Here is a 16,394-nt window from a genome sequence, read left to right on the forward strand (position 1 = left end):
TGGATGGGAGCTTTTTTTTTTTTTAAGCGGGAAGATGGAGGATTAGCGAGCAGAGGGAGGAGGAGGAGGAGGATGGAAGGAAGATGGAGCGCGAGTTCAGCAAGGTTGTCATCTCGGTGCTGCTGATGTCATCCCTAAAATTAGCAGCAGCAACCCGCCGTACTGTACAAGCGAAAGACACTCGGGCGAGCAATGCAACAACAGACATTTCTAATGTGCTCTGGGGGAACGGCAAAGAAACTGACATTTTGCGTGCTTCAACTTTTGTGTCAGATATTCGAAAGCAAAACTTTTGTCCCAAAGCTGAGTCTAGAATTTTCAATTTTCAATTGTCAAGACCCTTTGACCTTCCTGCTATCTTCACTTTCTTCAACCAGATCCAAATCCAGTCTGGATTCCCTTTTCCATCTCGGTCACCTTGGTTTGTACTTGGTCTTTCACTTTTTTACTTATTTTTTCATCCTGAATCATTTTTCTTAATAGTCTTCTTATCCTGCTTTTCCCTTTTCCATCATTTTGGTGTTTGCACTAAACCCTTCAATTTGTCCTTCAAGGCGTCATACCGCTTTCTCGCGTCTTTCCACAGACGAGCCAACAGGAGAAAATGATCGGAGAAAATTAACAACATTGAAAATAACGAGCCAAAACGGGGGTTTAAAAAAAAAAAAAAAAAAAAAAAAAAAAAAGAGGAATGGACCCCCCCTAGAAACCCCCCCCCCCCCCGCAAAAACCAAACGCATTGTCCAACAGTTCCATCCATCCATCCATTTTCTTGACCGCTTATACCTCACAAGGGTCGCGAGGGTCGCGGGGGGTGCTGGAGCCAATCTCAGTTGGCTCTGGGCAGTAGGTGGGGTACACCCTGGACTGGTTGCCAGCCAATCGCAGGGCATACAGAGACGAACAACTGTCCAACAGTTGAAACTGAAAAATAGCAAACATTTCCTTGTCTTTGCAATTACGCTCATTTTGAAAGGTTTTACGGCACCCATGCTTTTATTAGTATCGCAAGTTTCCCTGAGAGTCTCTCATATTACCCTGCTCTCCGATTCTCCCGTAGGTCCTGCTCCGAGGTCCTTCGGAGGCTCGTCTGACTCAGGCCAAAGATGAGCGACGGAATGGACTAGCCCCAAGGCTTTTCAAAGAAGTCTGAGAGGTCCAGGATATTGTTTTTTTTTTCGTTTTTTTTTTCTAAGTATCCAACCATCTGTAATAAAACCCATAATGTGGTGATAAACTGGGGGTCTGTCATGTAAACCTTCTTGCTGGTGACTATCAAAGCCTGAAGGTTGGCAGATGACGCAGAGGTCGTGAGTCATATGAACGCGTCATGAACCGATTCTCAAGTAAAAATGCGTGATTTCGAGGTAACCCGAATCTTGATGCTAAATGTGATGGCTCGCCCAAGTGAGTCAACAAGGGAATGGACAAAAAAAAAAAAAAAAAAAAAAAAACTGGCTTAATGACAAGACGACTGGTATCAGCAGCCTCCTCGAGTAACGATCCCTTATAATAACAGCTGGATTGGTACTTGTTTATCCTTATTTAGTTGTTTACTCTTATTTTATTTATTTATTTATTTTTTGACTAGCTTTTAGGCAGCACATTTGGGCAAATTCCAGAGCAGAGATATTCTCATGCATCCTGTTTTGATTGATAGAACCACTAAATGTTGTGTGTCAGAAAAGTATTATTTATTTATTTATTTATTTATTTTTAACCGTCTAGGGGTCACACAACTGAATTGATGGGGCGTTAGTGACCCATTTTTCAAGCCAAAAGGCGAAAATGACAGGCCACAGCACAAAAATGACGACCGAAACAAAAAGACGACGGGCCAAAATGAGGAAAAATAACTGATTTTCTTTTGAAAAACCTGATTTACCTTTGAGGTGCTGGTGATGTAAAAACCCTTCAGTGGGGTTGAGCAAATTCAGACATTTTGCCTTTTGACACAGGAAGCGAGCAAACCGCACAAGCGCAAACGTGAGAGATGTTTCCACTGGGCACTGAACTCAATACACAAAATGAACCCCAGTGCACCCTGAGGGAAAAAAAAAAAAAAAGTGCAGCCAATTCTGCATTGGCCGATTCAAAGCCCCTCACTTGCAGACTTCCTATCAGATTAACGATCCCGTGAATGAAGACCCCCCTCCTTCCATCTTGTTTTTTCCCCCCACAGGCAAGTGAGCTGATGGCTTCATCCATCTGGCTTTGGCCCGCTCGTTCGCTCTATTGAACGCCGTAACCCGGTATGGTCCCCGGTGTCTTAATAAAGTCAGCGTCTTCTGTGTTTTAAACTCAAGCGAGTGGAGCTAATACACCAGTTGGAAACCAGCGTCAAAGACGGCGGGTGCTCGACATCACTCACTGGAAATTAAGTGATGAGCTCAAAACATGGGAAAATGGTGGCCCAAAGCCAGACAATGTCAAAGAGGACATTTCATAAATAAAAAAAAAAAAATAAAAAATAAAAAAAAAAAAATAAAAAGGCTAAAACAGCTGATTCAATCTTCAACACAACAAAGCCTTGCGATCATTATAATCAAATTTGTCATCAGCAAAATTCTTATCAACACTGGATTCATTGATTTCTCAAACTCATCAAGTCATGTGGCATTTTTTTCCAAGCGTCCATAAGACGTCAGTGAACGCATCACAGACCACAGAAATTTCTTGAAACAAGCACAACCATCCGTGTTGTTGTGTAATGTTATGACAGAGTCATTAGTGAAAACAACAGGAAGACCTCTGGCACTCCCTGCCCACTGTGTGTGGGAGGAGGGGGGGGTTTGAGATCTGGTTTCTGGTTCAATACTGAGCGATCATAAGCACGGTCATGGTGGAAAATGAAAAATGATAACAGAGCAACAATTGTATACATGTAAAGGCTGTAAAAGAGGTAAACAGATTTGAGAGTTCCCGCCTCCAATTCTTTGATTCAAGGCTGGAAAAGATCAATTCAAGCCCGAGAAAGACAAAACATTGTCGAAACCGACTCATAGATTGAAAAGGTGCCATTCACGGCCCGAGCATCTCCATTGAGTGCAGAGCAAAAGCATTAAGGCAGACAGCGTGCACAGCTAATGGATCACTGATGATATTATCTCGCAATAACAACATCCTGTGTCTTTATACGCCACGGCGTCTACAATACATTCAGAATCTGTGTACTATGCAATTCATAAATATCTTCAGTACACAGCCAACATTATTAGACTGTAAACACTGGGCAACCATTTGACGATAAACACCCCCTACAAAATCAAAAACTCACAAATGGGGACCTTTTTAAAGCCTTTTCCCAGCATGCATCTGCTCATTGGAAGGACAGCGCCAGCATGTCTGTGCCACCCACAGTGCTTTCCTAACAAACAGGTGCACACACACGCACACACAAATACAGTGGAACCTCTAAAGTTGCACAAAACAGAATTTCAAATATTGCCTGTACAGTTCATTAACGTTTCACGATGACCACATTTTGACCCACAAATGGATAATTTCTATTTACGCTATTCCCCAGTGGGGAAAAAAAAAAAGTTTAAGAAACCCCGGAAACTTGATGTTGACGCACACTGTGCACACCTTGAAAAGTTCCACAGTACTTCAGAATGTCATGAATAAATTCAAAATCCTACCTGGTTGTTGACATAATCCTGCAGGGGGAAAAAAAAAAAGAAACAAATTTGAAGTCACACAGAGACACACTCGAGTCATGTCATGACTTTTTTGATGTCATAATATTTTTATAAACCCACACGAGCCTGAGTCCAGACTCGAACCCAGAACCTCATAACCGTGAAGCAGATGTGCTAAACTCTACCGCCTTGCGTGATGCCCCACGACTTGATTAAAAAGTGTGATTCTGCAATTTGCCTTTTAGGATAAAACAACTATTTCCAGTAGAGTGGGCAGGCTCATTTGCCAGAAATAGGGCCGCCCCCTCAAAACAGGCTACTTTTTTATAACGGTATCACGGCGAGCTGGCATGGGCGGGAAATATTTTGCATTTTTGGAAAAACCTCTGAGTAATTCTCAGCACTGTGTGTGTGTGGTGAGTGGCGATTACGCAAGCCACTAACTGACTTGACACACTGATGCTATCAGTGGGAGGGGAACTTGTACACGCCTCACGCGAAAAAAATAAATAAAAATACCATTTTGTCATTCTAATAAATTGTTGTATCGTAATAATATTGTATCACAAAAAAAAAAAACATTAACTTTTTTTTTTTTTTTTTTTTTTACCCCTCAATTTATCGATTACATCTGAATTGCGATTACAGTGTTCCCTGTTTATCGAGGGTGTTACGGTCCAAAAACGACCCGCGATAATAAAAATCTGCGTAAATTAAAAAAAATAATAAAATTTCCCGTTAATTATATATATTTTTTCGTTTTTATATATAGTTTTTCCATTTTGGTATGATTTTTACTTTATTATAAATGCTTTTTCATTCATCATATAGTATGTTCTTTTTCATTCACATTCATTTTTTCCCATTAAAAGTACGTTGTTATTTTATTTACTTATTACATTACACAGCACCGTATATATATATATATATTTTTTCATTTATTATATATGTTTTTTCGTTTTGGTATAGTTTTTAAAATATTATGAATGCTTTTTCATTCATCTTTTTTTTTCATTTACATTCATTTTTTTCCATTAAAAGTATGTTGTTGTTTTTGTTGTTTTTTTTTTAAATTTACTTATTTCAGTACACAGCACAGTATATATATTTTTTCATTTATTATATATGTTTTTCGCTTTGGTATGGTTTTTAAAATATTATGAATGCTTCTTCATTCATCATTTGTTTTCATTTACAGTCATTTTTTCCATTAAAAGCATGTTTGTTTGTTTTTTTTTGTTTTTGTTTTTTTCTAATTTACTTATTATACAGCAAAGCATATATTTTATGCAATGTCGTCGAGCGACGGGACAGACACCGTTGGAAAGGTCTCGTCGAGACGAATGCACCCGGTCGGATGTAGGGTTCGAGAGATACGGGTGAGCAAAGACCAAAAAAAAAAAAAAAACAAAAAAAAAAATAAAACACGCTGTAAATCTGCGAAACAGCGAGGCTGCGAAAGACGAACCCGCGATAAACAAGGGAACACTGTATATCAAGTCCTTCCATAATAATAAAGATTGGCAAGAGCTCAAAATAATGAAAACGAAAAGCGACAATCGCCATTACCTTAATAAATCTTTCTCAACAAAAATATTCATTGCTTACAATATTGCAGATATTTGTTATTGATTATCGTTGTTTCAATCGTAGTTTTGTCACCTTAGCACATTAGCATTTAGTCTGTGTCCCACCTTGTGTGCGGTGGGTTCTTGGCCGTCCGTGATCAGCTCCCGCTCGCCCTTGGGGTTGATCCTGCGGAAGCGCCGGCGGGAGCGCCGCTGCGAGCCGTCCCGGTGCAGGAAGCCGTCGTCCCCCTCGCCGCCATTGTCCACCTGCAACACACAGCGGGCACCCTCCTCAGAACGCGCGACTGACTGATCCGGCGTCGCTTCCGAGCAGCTTCGCTGCAGAACTTTGCACTTGTCGGTGTCCAAATTGAGGGGCGAGGGATCCGAGTTCCGTTTGGTGACTTTGACTGTTGCCGTCTTATAATCCACATTGTGGTCCTCATCCTTTGCCGGCGCTTGGGCGGGCTCCTGGTTGAAGATCCAGTTCTTCCACAGTGCCGACAGCCGGTTCCAGCGCAGACCACTCATCCGGACCACAGGCGGGTAAAAATAAATAAATAAATCCAAAACTTTCACGAAAAAATCCTGCCTTTACATCCGAGTTGGGTCCGCTCGACACGTTGCCAAGCCTGCGAGTGGCTCACATGCTCGAGGCCCGGGCCGCTTCCTCCAGGAAACGAAGCAAACATCCTTCTCACGAGGCGTAGCAGCAAGAAGAAAAAGAAGAAAGAAAAAAAGAGCAGATTCCGCAGATACGCTGAAGAAACCTCTCAGGAAAGTTTTTGTTTCGGCTGCTGTCGCAGCAGGAATGTGTTTTCTTGCCCTGTTGCATCACTCAACGGAGTCATTGTGTCACCACGCGGGAGGAATTTCAAATATGTGACGCTTAAATGTTGTTTTCGTTCCTCTTTCAGGAATAAATCGTTTATTTTGTTTGTCAGCTTTTTGGGAAATCATTTGGGAGTTGTTAGTAGTATTTTTTTGTTTTTCTGTTCTTTTTCTACATGTATAAATTTTGTAATATTCATTTTGGTTGTAATTTAGCTACTTTTGAACCTTTTATCATTGCTATATTTTGTGCTTATTATTAACATCATTTTATTATTTTTTATGGTTGGATTTTTTATTTTTCATTGTAATTAATAAATATAAATAATATATATAAATGAATAAATAATATAATAAATATAATAAATAGCATAAAATTATATAATAAATATAATAAATAGTGATGTTCAGATACCGTTTTTTGGCTCCTGATACCGATACCAATACCCAGCTTTGCAGTATCGGCCGATACCGATACCATACCGATACTTAAGGTGTCATGTTGCTGGGCTCTCAGTGTGTTTTCCTTGTCTCACAATGCCTGATTAATGAGAGGGGCGTGTCCCCTGCACCACACCTGCAGGGCATCACCTATTAGGCCTTCATAAGGACTGGGACTCCTTGCAGCCACTGTCGGGTCGTTGCGCCGTCTGCTCACAGCCATCGTCTAGTGTTTCTACTGTTTTTCGCCTTCGCTAATTATTATTATAGTCCAAGATTCTCGATTTTCATCTACGTAAGTTTTGCTACGTCTCTTTTTGTTCCCACTTTTATGTGGCGTGTTTCATAGCTATAGTAAGTTGTTGCTTTCTTGTGTTTGCGGTTTGTAGCCTTCGGGTCTTTTTGTGTTGTGTTAATTTCCCTCCTTGCAATTTGCAAGCACCTTTAGTTAACCGTTTTCCTGGCTGTGTCCAGCGCTTTATGTTCATATTCACGTGTTTTGGTGAATAAAACCTCTCGCTTACTCCTCTGTGTTCTGTGATTCTGGGATCCACTCTCCGGTCGCACCGGAACCATGACATAAGTTTTTTTTTTTCCTCAACATGAAAAAGCTGTCCTGCCATTGGTTCAGAGCATTCAAGGGCCAATAGGATATCTTGGATCGGCATGCAGTGAACATGTCACATACCAGTGAATGTCGTGCACCAGCAAGACACAAGATGCTGCATCCAAAATCCTATATTAGCATTGGAATTAATGGTATCGGCATGTTACTTGTGAGTAGTCACCGATACCGACACCACTGTTTTAATGCAGTATCTGCACCTCTGCCGATACCAGTATCGGTATTGGAACAACACTAATAATAAATAAATATAATATAAATAAATATAAATAATATAATCAGAGCTCCTAAATTGACTTGGGGGGAAAAAAGTGAAATATTTCTCATTAGGACAAAAAACGTTCCCGTCCTCTCATAACAAGAATCTTTTTCGAATGAAAAACTATTTCATCGTTAGATTTCAATTATTTTTCTCCCCATGTCACTTTAGGAGCTACGTAAATAAGTGTCTTCTTATCGTATTTTATTACAATTGCTTTTTTTCTTAAGTTTCATAATTATTTTATAAAATCTACATACATCATCATAGTATTATCATTGTTTATACTGTAGTTATGTTATATTTTATCATCATTATACATTGTTATATTCTGTATATATCTTAGTTTATACTATATTATTTATTAGATATTTTATTATCAAAAATGCTCTTATTTTTATATATTGAACTATAATTTTACATAATTATTTTGGTATTAATTGGTGTATGATTATTGTTGCTACCAATGCTTGTAAATTTGAATGACGAGCAAGGGTTTAGTGGTGAGCACACTGAAAAGGATGCACCAGAGAAGATATGCACAATAATGGCTTTGCTCGGCTATAAAAGTAAAAAAAAAAAAAAAAAGGCTCCAGTGTGTCGTTTTAACGAGCCTCAAGGGACACACTGCAGATAATACGCGCAACACACAGACACAAACACACACTCGCAATGTGACCGGACGATAATCTTTCGCTCTCTCGCTGCCCAGGACATAACGACGCGTCACGTGACCATCGGCATGGCTGCAATGTGACCACACTTCCTGTTGCCTCATAGAATGTATGTGTGTGTAGGTGTCTGTGTGTGAAACTCATGACACAACTAAGCATGAAACGTACACACACGCACTTGCCGGTGAATGTCACCCTACTCCTACCGCTATGACTGGACTATTCCATTCCCATGCTGCTAATTAGCCAATTGGCAGTTTTTCCATGTGACGACCTGCTAGCTTGCGCACTGACTAGCCAAAAAAATAGACAGAAAATGGTGGTTAAATCACAAAATGGATGGTCGAATTCATGCGTTACGTAATGAACCAGTGAGGCAAAATTAAGAGGTAACTCAAAATAAAAATCTGACTTTCATTTCTTCATAAGATTCCATCCTTTTCTGATAGGGCTGGAATGTTGTTGCCGTTTTTCAACAAGGAAGTGAATAAAGTCAAATGTGACTGATCTGATCTGGGATCAGCATCTCCATGAGGAGGAATTTGGCCAACGTTATGAGGTGTCAGGAATGCAGACCGATAAGAAAGAAAAAGACAGAACGGAGTCAAGAGTATTGCTGCTGCTCGTCTTACCACGATCATTTCTGATGGCTCCAACGTGATGCATTCACAGCCTCGCCGGCCCCCCAGCTGCTTGCCGAAACTAAAGATGACACACACGAACACGCAGTGTGAACATGAGAGGCAAAAACCCAGCTGGAGACCACACATTTGCAAACCTTTACAAAAAGTAAAAATACATCTAACGGACTCAAGTATTGGGACATCTATAGGTCCCCGTCATTTTTATTTTCATTTTTAAGAAAAAATCCTATTAAAAATAGACATAAAAAAAAAAAAAAAGACATTTCTAGAAAAAAAATATTCTAAAAAAATTAATAATAATAATACTATTTTTCCAACTAGACTAAGTGCAATTTCTGGAGAAATTGCGTGGGAATGCTGAAAGCTGAATGCAAAGATTTTGAATGCATGTGGAATGCTTATGAAGTAAATTGAGAGATAAATTATGAAATTATAACCTCCTGGTTACTGGACAATGCACTTTACCAACTGTGCCACCGAGCAGTATCAGACACCTGGTAATGATGATAAGTTATATGTAAGAAGTGGGGGTGGAAAGTGATACTTACACAAAGTTCAATGTCAGACTGTCCCATTGAAAATGAATGGGGAAAGGTTTATATTAAACGTTAAATTGTGCAAATACTGCAAGTAATGTGGAATCAGACGATATATACCCCGGGAGGCGTGAATTTTTTTAAGCTAGTTGAAATTTGAACAAAGTAAATTGGAATTATTATGTGGGAGTTGTTACGCGGCAAAAAAGAAAAAAAAATCACAATAACATATGTGGGAATGCTTCCCACAATAAATAAATTAGGACTCAATTCTTATAAGATTACTGTTAAAAAAAAAAAAAAAAAAAAAAAAAAAAAAAAAAAAAATCACTTTTTTTTAATTCAAACAAGAAAACATTTTATTGGAAAAAAAAAGATTATCCTAAGTTTACTATTTAAAAAAAAAAACACTATTCTCATATGATTACTTTTCATCATGAAAATAATTGTTTTCTTGAAAAATGCAACAGTTTTTTGTTTTTTTTTATCCTACCTAAGTTTTAATTAAAGAAAGAAGCAGCAAACTTGAGGATTTCTTTTTAATAATCCTGAAGTTTGCTGCTTCTTTCTTTAAAAGAAAAACTATCACTAATAAAACCCTCTTTTTATTTAATGCCCATAAGATTACTTTATTCTTTTACACATGCAAGTAAAAAGAAAAATATATATTTTTTTTTTGTGCACAGTGTGTCCTTACTATTATTATATCCTCGCTAGTATAAAATGTTGTTGTTGGTCGAATGTAGCCCACTCCGAATTGTTCCAACTTCCAACACATGAGTAGCAACGTACGAGTGCATGACATGTTACTGAAGCGTTTGCAGCGTCCTCGTCGCATTCGCACAATGCCACCTTTTGTCTGCTTTGTGTGATAAGAAAGGTTACGAAAGGACGCAGGCGGGAACAGCTGAGCACATGCATGCGTGTTTGTCACATGGATTTGATGCATGACGTCAGCCCAGGTTCAATCAGAGTGTGCATGAGGTGATTGGATAAATAAATAATAATAAATAAAAGTAATTCCGATAGTATGGTATAAATTAGGTCATATTAGGGAAAAAAAATGTGTAGGCAAGCAGAAGGTATCCCAACCCAGAACGTTAAGAGTTGCGCTACCTAGTGGGGAAGTTGACAAATGACAGTGTATCTCAGAAGAGCAAAATATACCCACATAAAAATGTATTTGCAAAAAATAGACCTTCTTGTAAGATGACCACTTTAAAAAAATATAAGATTTTATTTTCCACCCTAAAATTAGACATTTCTTCTTCCTTTTTTTTTTGCTATTTACTTATTTTTTCCCTTGAAATTAAAACTCTCATAACTAGGGGTGTGCCAAAAAAATCGATTCATAAAAGAATCGAGATTCTCATTTATTAATCGAATCGATATTTAATATCCAAAAATCGATTTTAATTCAATTAGAAATGAAGAAGAAGGGGGAAAGGCAATTGTAGCCCACATGCTGTTTTTGTGGAAAAAGGCACTTACATTACATAATTAATACGTTTTTAAAAAAAATTAATAAAAGAAAAAAAAAGAAAAAAAAAAAAGACACTAATGCCTCTATTTGTCATTTTGTCTTGCAAAGCAGACTGGAGTAGACCATGACAATGTTGTGCATATCTGTAAATTGAAGCAGAAATCATTTGTCAATCAAATAATTTTGAATCGAGAATCAAAAATAAATTCTGAATCGAATCGTAGACCCAAAAACCGTAATCGAATCGTGAGACAAAGATTCCCAGCACTACTCAGAACATTTTCTTTTCTTTTTCTTTTCCTTCTTTTTTTTTTTTTTTTTTTTTTTTTAAATCCCACTCAACCCTCAAAACTACTACTTTTTTTGTAAGGGGGAAAAAAAAAAAAAAAAAAAAAGACTTTCTACTTTTTCTTTGGAAAATATTTTTTCCCAAAAGATATATATGTTTTTTTTTTTTTACTTTTTTCTGACTTATTTCCTAATATTTTATTTTAATTATGTTCACCTGCCCCCGAAAAAAAAAAAAAAAAGAATTTCGATACTTTTTGGGGGGACCAAAAAGTATCGAAATTCTTTTCTAGAAAAATATATATTTTTACTATTTTTTTTCATTGGAAAAATAACTTTTTCTCAACATTTCTTAATATCATCTATTTATTTTTTTTAATCTAAACTTCAAACATGCATTGATGCATACATCATCCACGACTGTTCGGAGGATTCCCTGCTTACAAGATTGCGCGAGCGCATGCGGTGCTGCCTTTGGCGACTCAGCATTGTTTGCGGAAGCATGCAGGCGGCTGCTTTTAATTAGGGACGTGCGCCGAGCCAAACAGGGATGGCCGACTCAGCCTGATTACGAGCTGACACTTTTCCGCTCATCTTGTCTCTCTAAATAGTTCCACATTCCATCCTCTCCGCTGCTACCGGGAAAATGGACCTACACGTCAGTAAGGTCGAGCCCAGACCTTGACAGAGTACAATCTGACACTTGGGTGTTTTTTTTTGTATAGTGTTAAATTTAAAAAGTTTACATTTTTCAATAGTTTTTGCCAGGATACGAGCTGATACCAAGGTGGAATATGGCGCGTGAACAAAAACGTATAAAAACGTTCTATTTTGCGTTACCAAATATGTATTTATACTTTTTTTATGCTACAGCATATTGAAGGCTTTGATTCAGCCTCTGACCTGAAGGAGATAAAGCAATGGTTGTTATTACAAAAACGGCCAGCAGGTGACAGCAGAGTATAAGAGATCAAATCAGGGCCATGTTGCAACAAAGCTGTTTTTCCCAGTGTTTTCAACAGGTTTGTGAATAATGATGAAAATTGATGATGAAGCTGTATTCTAATGCTAATTACTGCAAAAAAGAAACTGATACAAATATACTTAGGTTCCATGTTTTTTTAGCAATAGTACACAATATTCTGTGGGCCTTGCTAAATCAGTAAAAATCCAGTAAAACAGCCGGGATCAGAGGTGGTTCCTTCAGTGAAAATGGCTGCGAGTGAATGAGTTAAATACAAGATATGTTTTTTAAGATTTTTTTCAGTGTAGTTTTGTAAGAAAAGCACAAAAGTGTTGTTTGAACATGCTACAAAAAGTTTGGAAAATGTCATACTCAAATGGCACATTCTTTATTTTTAGCGGCCACAAACTGACGCAAGGCTTGAGTATGGCACGAGAAACATAGAAATCACCGGCAACGCTTTTTTTTTTTGCGTAGTGTTGTGTGGAAAAAATATAAGTACGTGCTAGGAAATATTGAAATGATTCTTCTTTTATTTTATTTGAATTCATTGTGTGTTTTCACCTGGCTACCGACCAACACTCCTAGCTTGGGTGCGGCACATTCAAAGTAGAATGTTTTTTTTTCCAAGTACGATTACTGCTAAGCTAACCTTTGTAACCTAAAACAAAGTTACACTCCAAGTCAGTTTGTCGACCGTTTCTGCCAAGTTTGGCATTTCACAAGTATCTCCCATGGTTGAGCGTGAAAGGTGTCATCTTCCCAACCAACTGATGAGATGCGCATTCAAACTCAAATCAAAGTGAAACCTTTGCTAAAACGTGAGCGCGACCACCCAGAAGCAACGCAAAGGCTACCCAGCGCCGTCTGCCAAGCCCCTCCTCCTGGAGGTCAGGCCGTCTGGTGACAGATGTCGGCGCGCTCCACCAGCGAGGCGAGACTGTCGCAGCCTGCAGAGGTTGTCGGCATGGCGACTGACAGATTTGCAGCAAACACATCCTACAGATTTTGTCCGACTGCTTTGCTAACATTATATACCGAACAAATGGATGAGGCTAAAGTGTGAAAATCTTGAGTATTTTTGTTTGTGAATTTGGGCAGACCTTGACGACTCGCAAAAATATTTTTTGGGAAAATTCAGCTCCCACAGGTAGTTTGACTTAGGAACATTAAATTAGGTAGATATGCCTATCAAGTAGGGATGTAACAATATCCAAACAAACATCACAATATGATATTACGGTATGAAACTCACGATACGATAATTACCATGATATTGTGAGGAGCTTGGTGATATTAAAAACGTCACAATATTGTAAAAAAAGAAAAAAAGCCCATACTACTAAAAAAAACAAAAAACAAAATCGTGCTTTTGTACATTACAGCAATGCACATAAACAAGCTACAATCTCTAATAACACTTAATATTGTTAATGCACGCACACATCAAGTTCATCCACATACTGACTCGCTTCACAAGCATATTACGTTCCCCTTCATCTGACCATTAGTATGGATTTTAACATAGAAGGGCCAAAACATGCCTTCTGAAAATTAAACTGCACTAAAAAACTAGCCACCAGAGGCTGCGAGAACTGCACAAATGGAAATCAACCGGACTTTTTCAACAGATGTGCTGCTTTTAATATCGTGACATGATGACGGTGATATATTGTGGGAGTTTTACTATTGCAATATCAAGATATTGCCGTTATCATTACATCCCTACTATCAAGCGTGGACCCACAAAAAAAGCCTCAAGAAGACATGTCTGAAATGAGACAGGAAGTCTGCCAATTTGTTTTGAAGCAGCCAATTTAGGGTTACTTTTGCAATTTCAAGGGTCCTTCAATAGACGGACTCCCAACAGATTTTGTCCCATTTATACCAAACTGGGAACAATTTTAGGTTTTGGTCATTTCGTGTGGATGGCCAGCAAGTTTGCTGAACTCCAGAAACTGAAACAGGAGTTGACATTTTTCATCACATTTGGAAAGTACCGAAAACTTTCAAAGAGCCAGCTGTCAAGTTTGGTCACATAGAACCTAGCAGGAGGACACTCATCCCAATCCATCAATCCTCATTTTGTTCCTTCAATTAGTCTGGCCACCCGTTTTAGGCAGCAAACAAGTCAGGCCCGATGACATCACGTCTTCAAAGTAACCCAGCTTGAGATGCTAATGATTGTTGATATCTACATGACTGGCAACCATTTCTAATCATTCATTCGGCTATGTCAAAGCGCATCAACAACACAAATACTGTCCTCCAAACCACTTTGCCTGCGTGCAAGAAAAGTGTTCAAAGTGGCAGATTTCACAGCAGGTGATGATTTTCTGTGCCGCCACACATCTTTCAGACCTGCTTTTAAGAAACAAGTGTCTGTGTGGGGGGTATGAGGCTGGGGGGTGGGGGGGTTGACAGGTCCACTGACAGCTGCAGTGCCACGGGGCAATAAACCATGACAGGCGGCGAGGACGCCAGTGAACACAGCCACCCTCCCCACACACAGAAATGGAACGCAACCATGTTGAGAGAAAGGTAACTCTTGAAGATGTCAAGTAGCTTGGATGAGAGAGAGAGACAATAAATGTCTTTGAAAGTTCTGTGTGCTTGTGCTGTGGAGTTTTTTTTTCTTTCCATTGTTGGTTATTTCTAGTAGTAAAAGTCCTGCTTATTTCTATTGTGCAAGAAGGCAGTTATGAATAACTGGCTTCAATAAATAAGACTAACTGGACTTCTATGGACATCATGAATGCCTGGCGAGAACTCGATAGTGTATGATCAAGCTTGCCGTGGACATTTGTGAGTCCTGCCGTGGACATTGTGAGTCCTGCGCATTCTATTGTGCAAGGTGACAGGCATCATGTTCATTATTTCATTATATGAGGTTGATTTCTACTGTGCAATGTCATGTTCTCATCAAAAACAAAATGGCAAGGGGCCATACTTGCGCTTGCAGTGGGCTGTTTTAATTGCACATCATTTCTAGTCATCCTGTTTCCATTGTACAAGCCAAGGTGGCATCCAGTAGATATCTATTGTACAAGGTGTTGGTTACCATAAATAACTGTCAAAGAATGGCCACATTTCAGCCACTACATCACTCCAAGTGCACGTGTGTGTGTGTGCTGAAATTCTTTGACTGTGAATTAATTTACAAGTCATCCTGCTCATTTCTATTATGCAAAATTACAGCTAACATCAAAAACTGGCGAGAAATGGCTGCACTCCAGTCATTATAAGACTATGTGTGGACCTGTGTGATTGAGGTCATGGAATTTTTCTTTCTGTAGATGATTTGGAGTCACCCTGCTCATTTCTATTGTGCAAGGAGGCGGTTATGAATAATTGGCTTCAATAAATAAGACTAACTGGATTTCTATGGGCACCATGAATGCCTGACGAGAGATTGATAGTGTATTCATCAAGCTTAACGTGGACTTTTTGAGTCCTGCACGTTACTATTGTGCAAGGTGACAGGCATCATGTTCATGATTTCTTGCCATGGGGTTGATTTCTACTGTGCAATGTCATGTTCTCGTCAAAAACAACAACGGCAAGTGGCCATGCATGCGCTTGCAGTGGGCTGATTTAATTGCACATTATTTCTAGTCATCCTGTTTCTTTCTATTGTAAAAGGTGCCACCCAGTTGATTTCTATCGTACAAGGTGTTGGTTATCATAAATAACTGGCAAAGAATGGCCACATTTCAGCCAATACATCACTCCAAGTGCACGTGTGTGTGTGACTGAGCTCGTGCTGAAATTCTTTGACTAGTTTACAAGTCATCCTGCTCATTTCTATTGTGCAAAATCACAGCTCACATCAATAACTGCACACTAGTCATAAGACTATGTGTGGACCTATGTGATTGAGCTTGTCATTGATTTTTTATTTTTTTTGTAGATGATTTGGATTCACCCTGCTCATTTCTATTGAGCAAGGCGACAGTTATCACAAAATACGCAATTGCATTAATTACATGATGACAAAGTATGTTGACTCTTCTTTTCGCCGCTTGCAAGGTTTACAGAACTTTTTTTTTTTTTTTTTTTCTTTTTTTTTTTTTTTTTTTACTCTGTGGATTATTTCGAATCCATCTAAACATTGCTATTAAAGTGGCGGTTATCACGAATAGAGCAACCAAACATGTTACATGTGTCACCATGTCATTGTTTGTTTGTTTTTGCCTGAAGACTATTCATTGAAAATCTAAATTTTTTAATTTTTCTTTTTTAATTAGAAGTAGTCGTAGTAATTCAGAATTACTTCTAAAAATAATCCACACTTGAAAGAAATAATCCACAAAATAGCCCATTTGCATGACTGGAATGTCCAAACTGGAGTAATCTATTAGAACGCAGAAAATTTTCTATGGGGCGGAGGCGGAGTCAACAGCTCAATCCAAACAGAGCTACGAGTCAGCGTTTCCATGG

General features: G+C 38.6%; 1 protein-coding gene across 1 annotated transcript in view; it reads right to left on the bottom strand.

The window, feature by feature from the left end:
• Window positions 1–16,394, bottom strand: part of rapgef6 (Rap guanine nucleotide exchange factor (GEF) 6) — an 86,049-nt gene that overhangs the window by 49,985 nt on the left and 19,670 nt on the right. Inside the window, 3 exon segments of the mRNA XM_077504662.1 lie at window positions 3,642–3,659; window positions 5,336–5,476; window positions 8,672–8,741. Coding sequence (XP_077360788.1) covers window positions 3,642–3,659; window positions 5,336–5,476; window positions 8,672–8,741 — 229 coding nt within the window.

The sequence above is a fragment of the Festucalex cinctus genome, chromosome 18, assembly GCF_051991245.1.
Source record: "Festucalex cinctus isolate MCC-2025b chromosome 18, RoL_Fcin_1.0, whole genome shotgun sequence".
Lineage (NCBI taxonomy): Eukaryota > Metazoa > Chordata > Actinopteri > Syngnathiformes > Syngnathidae > Festucalex > Festucalex cinctus.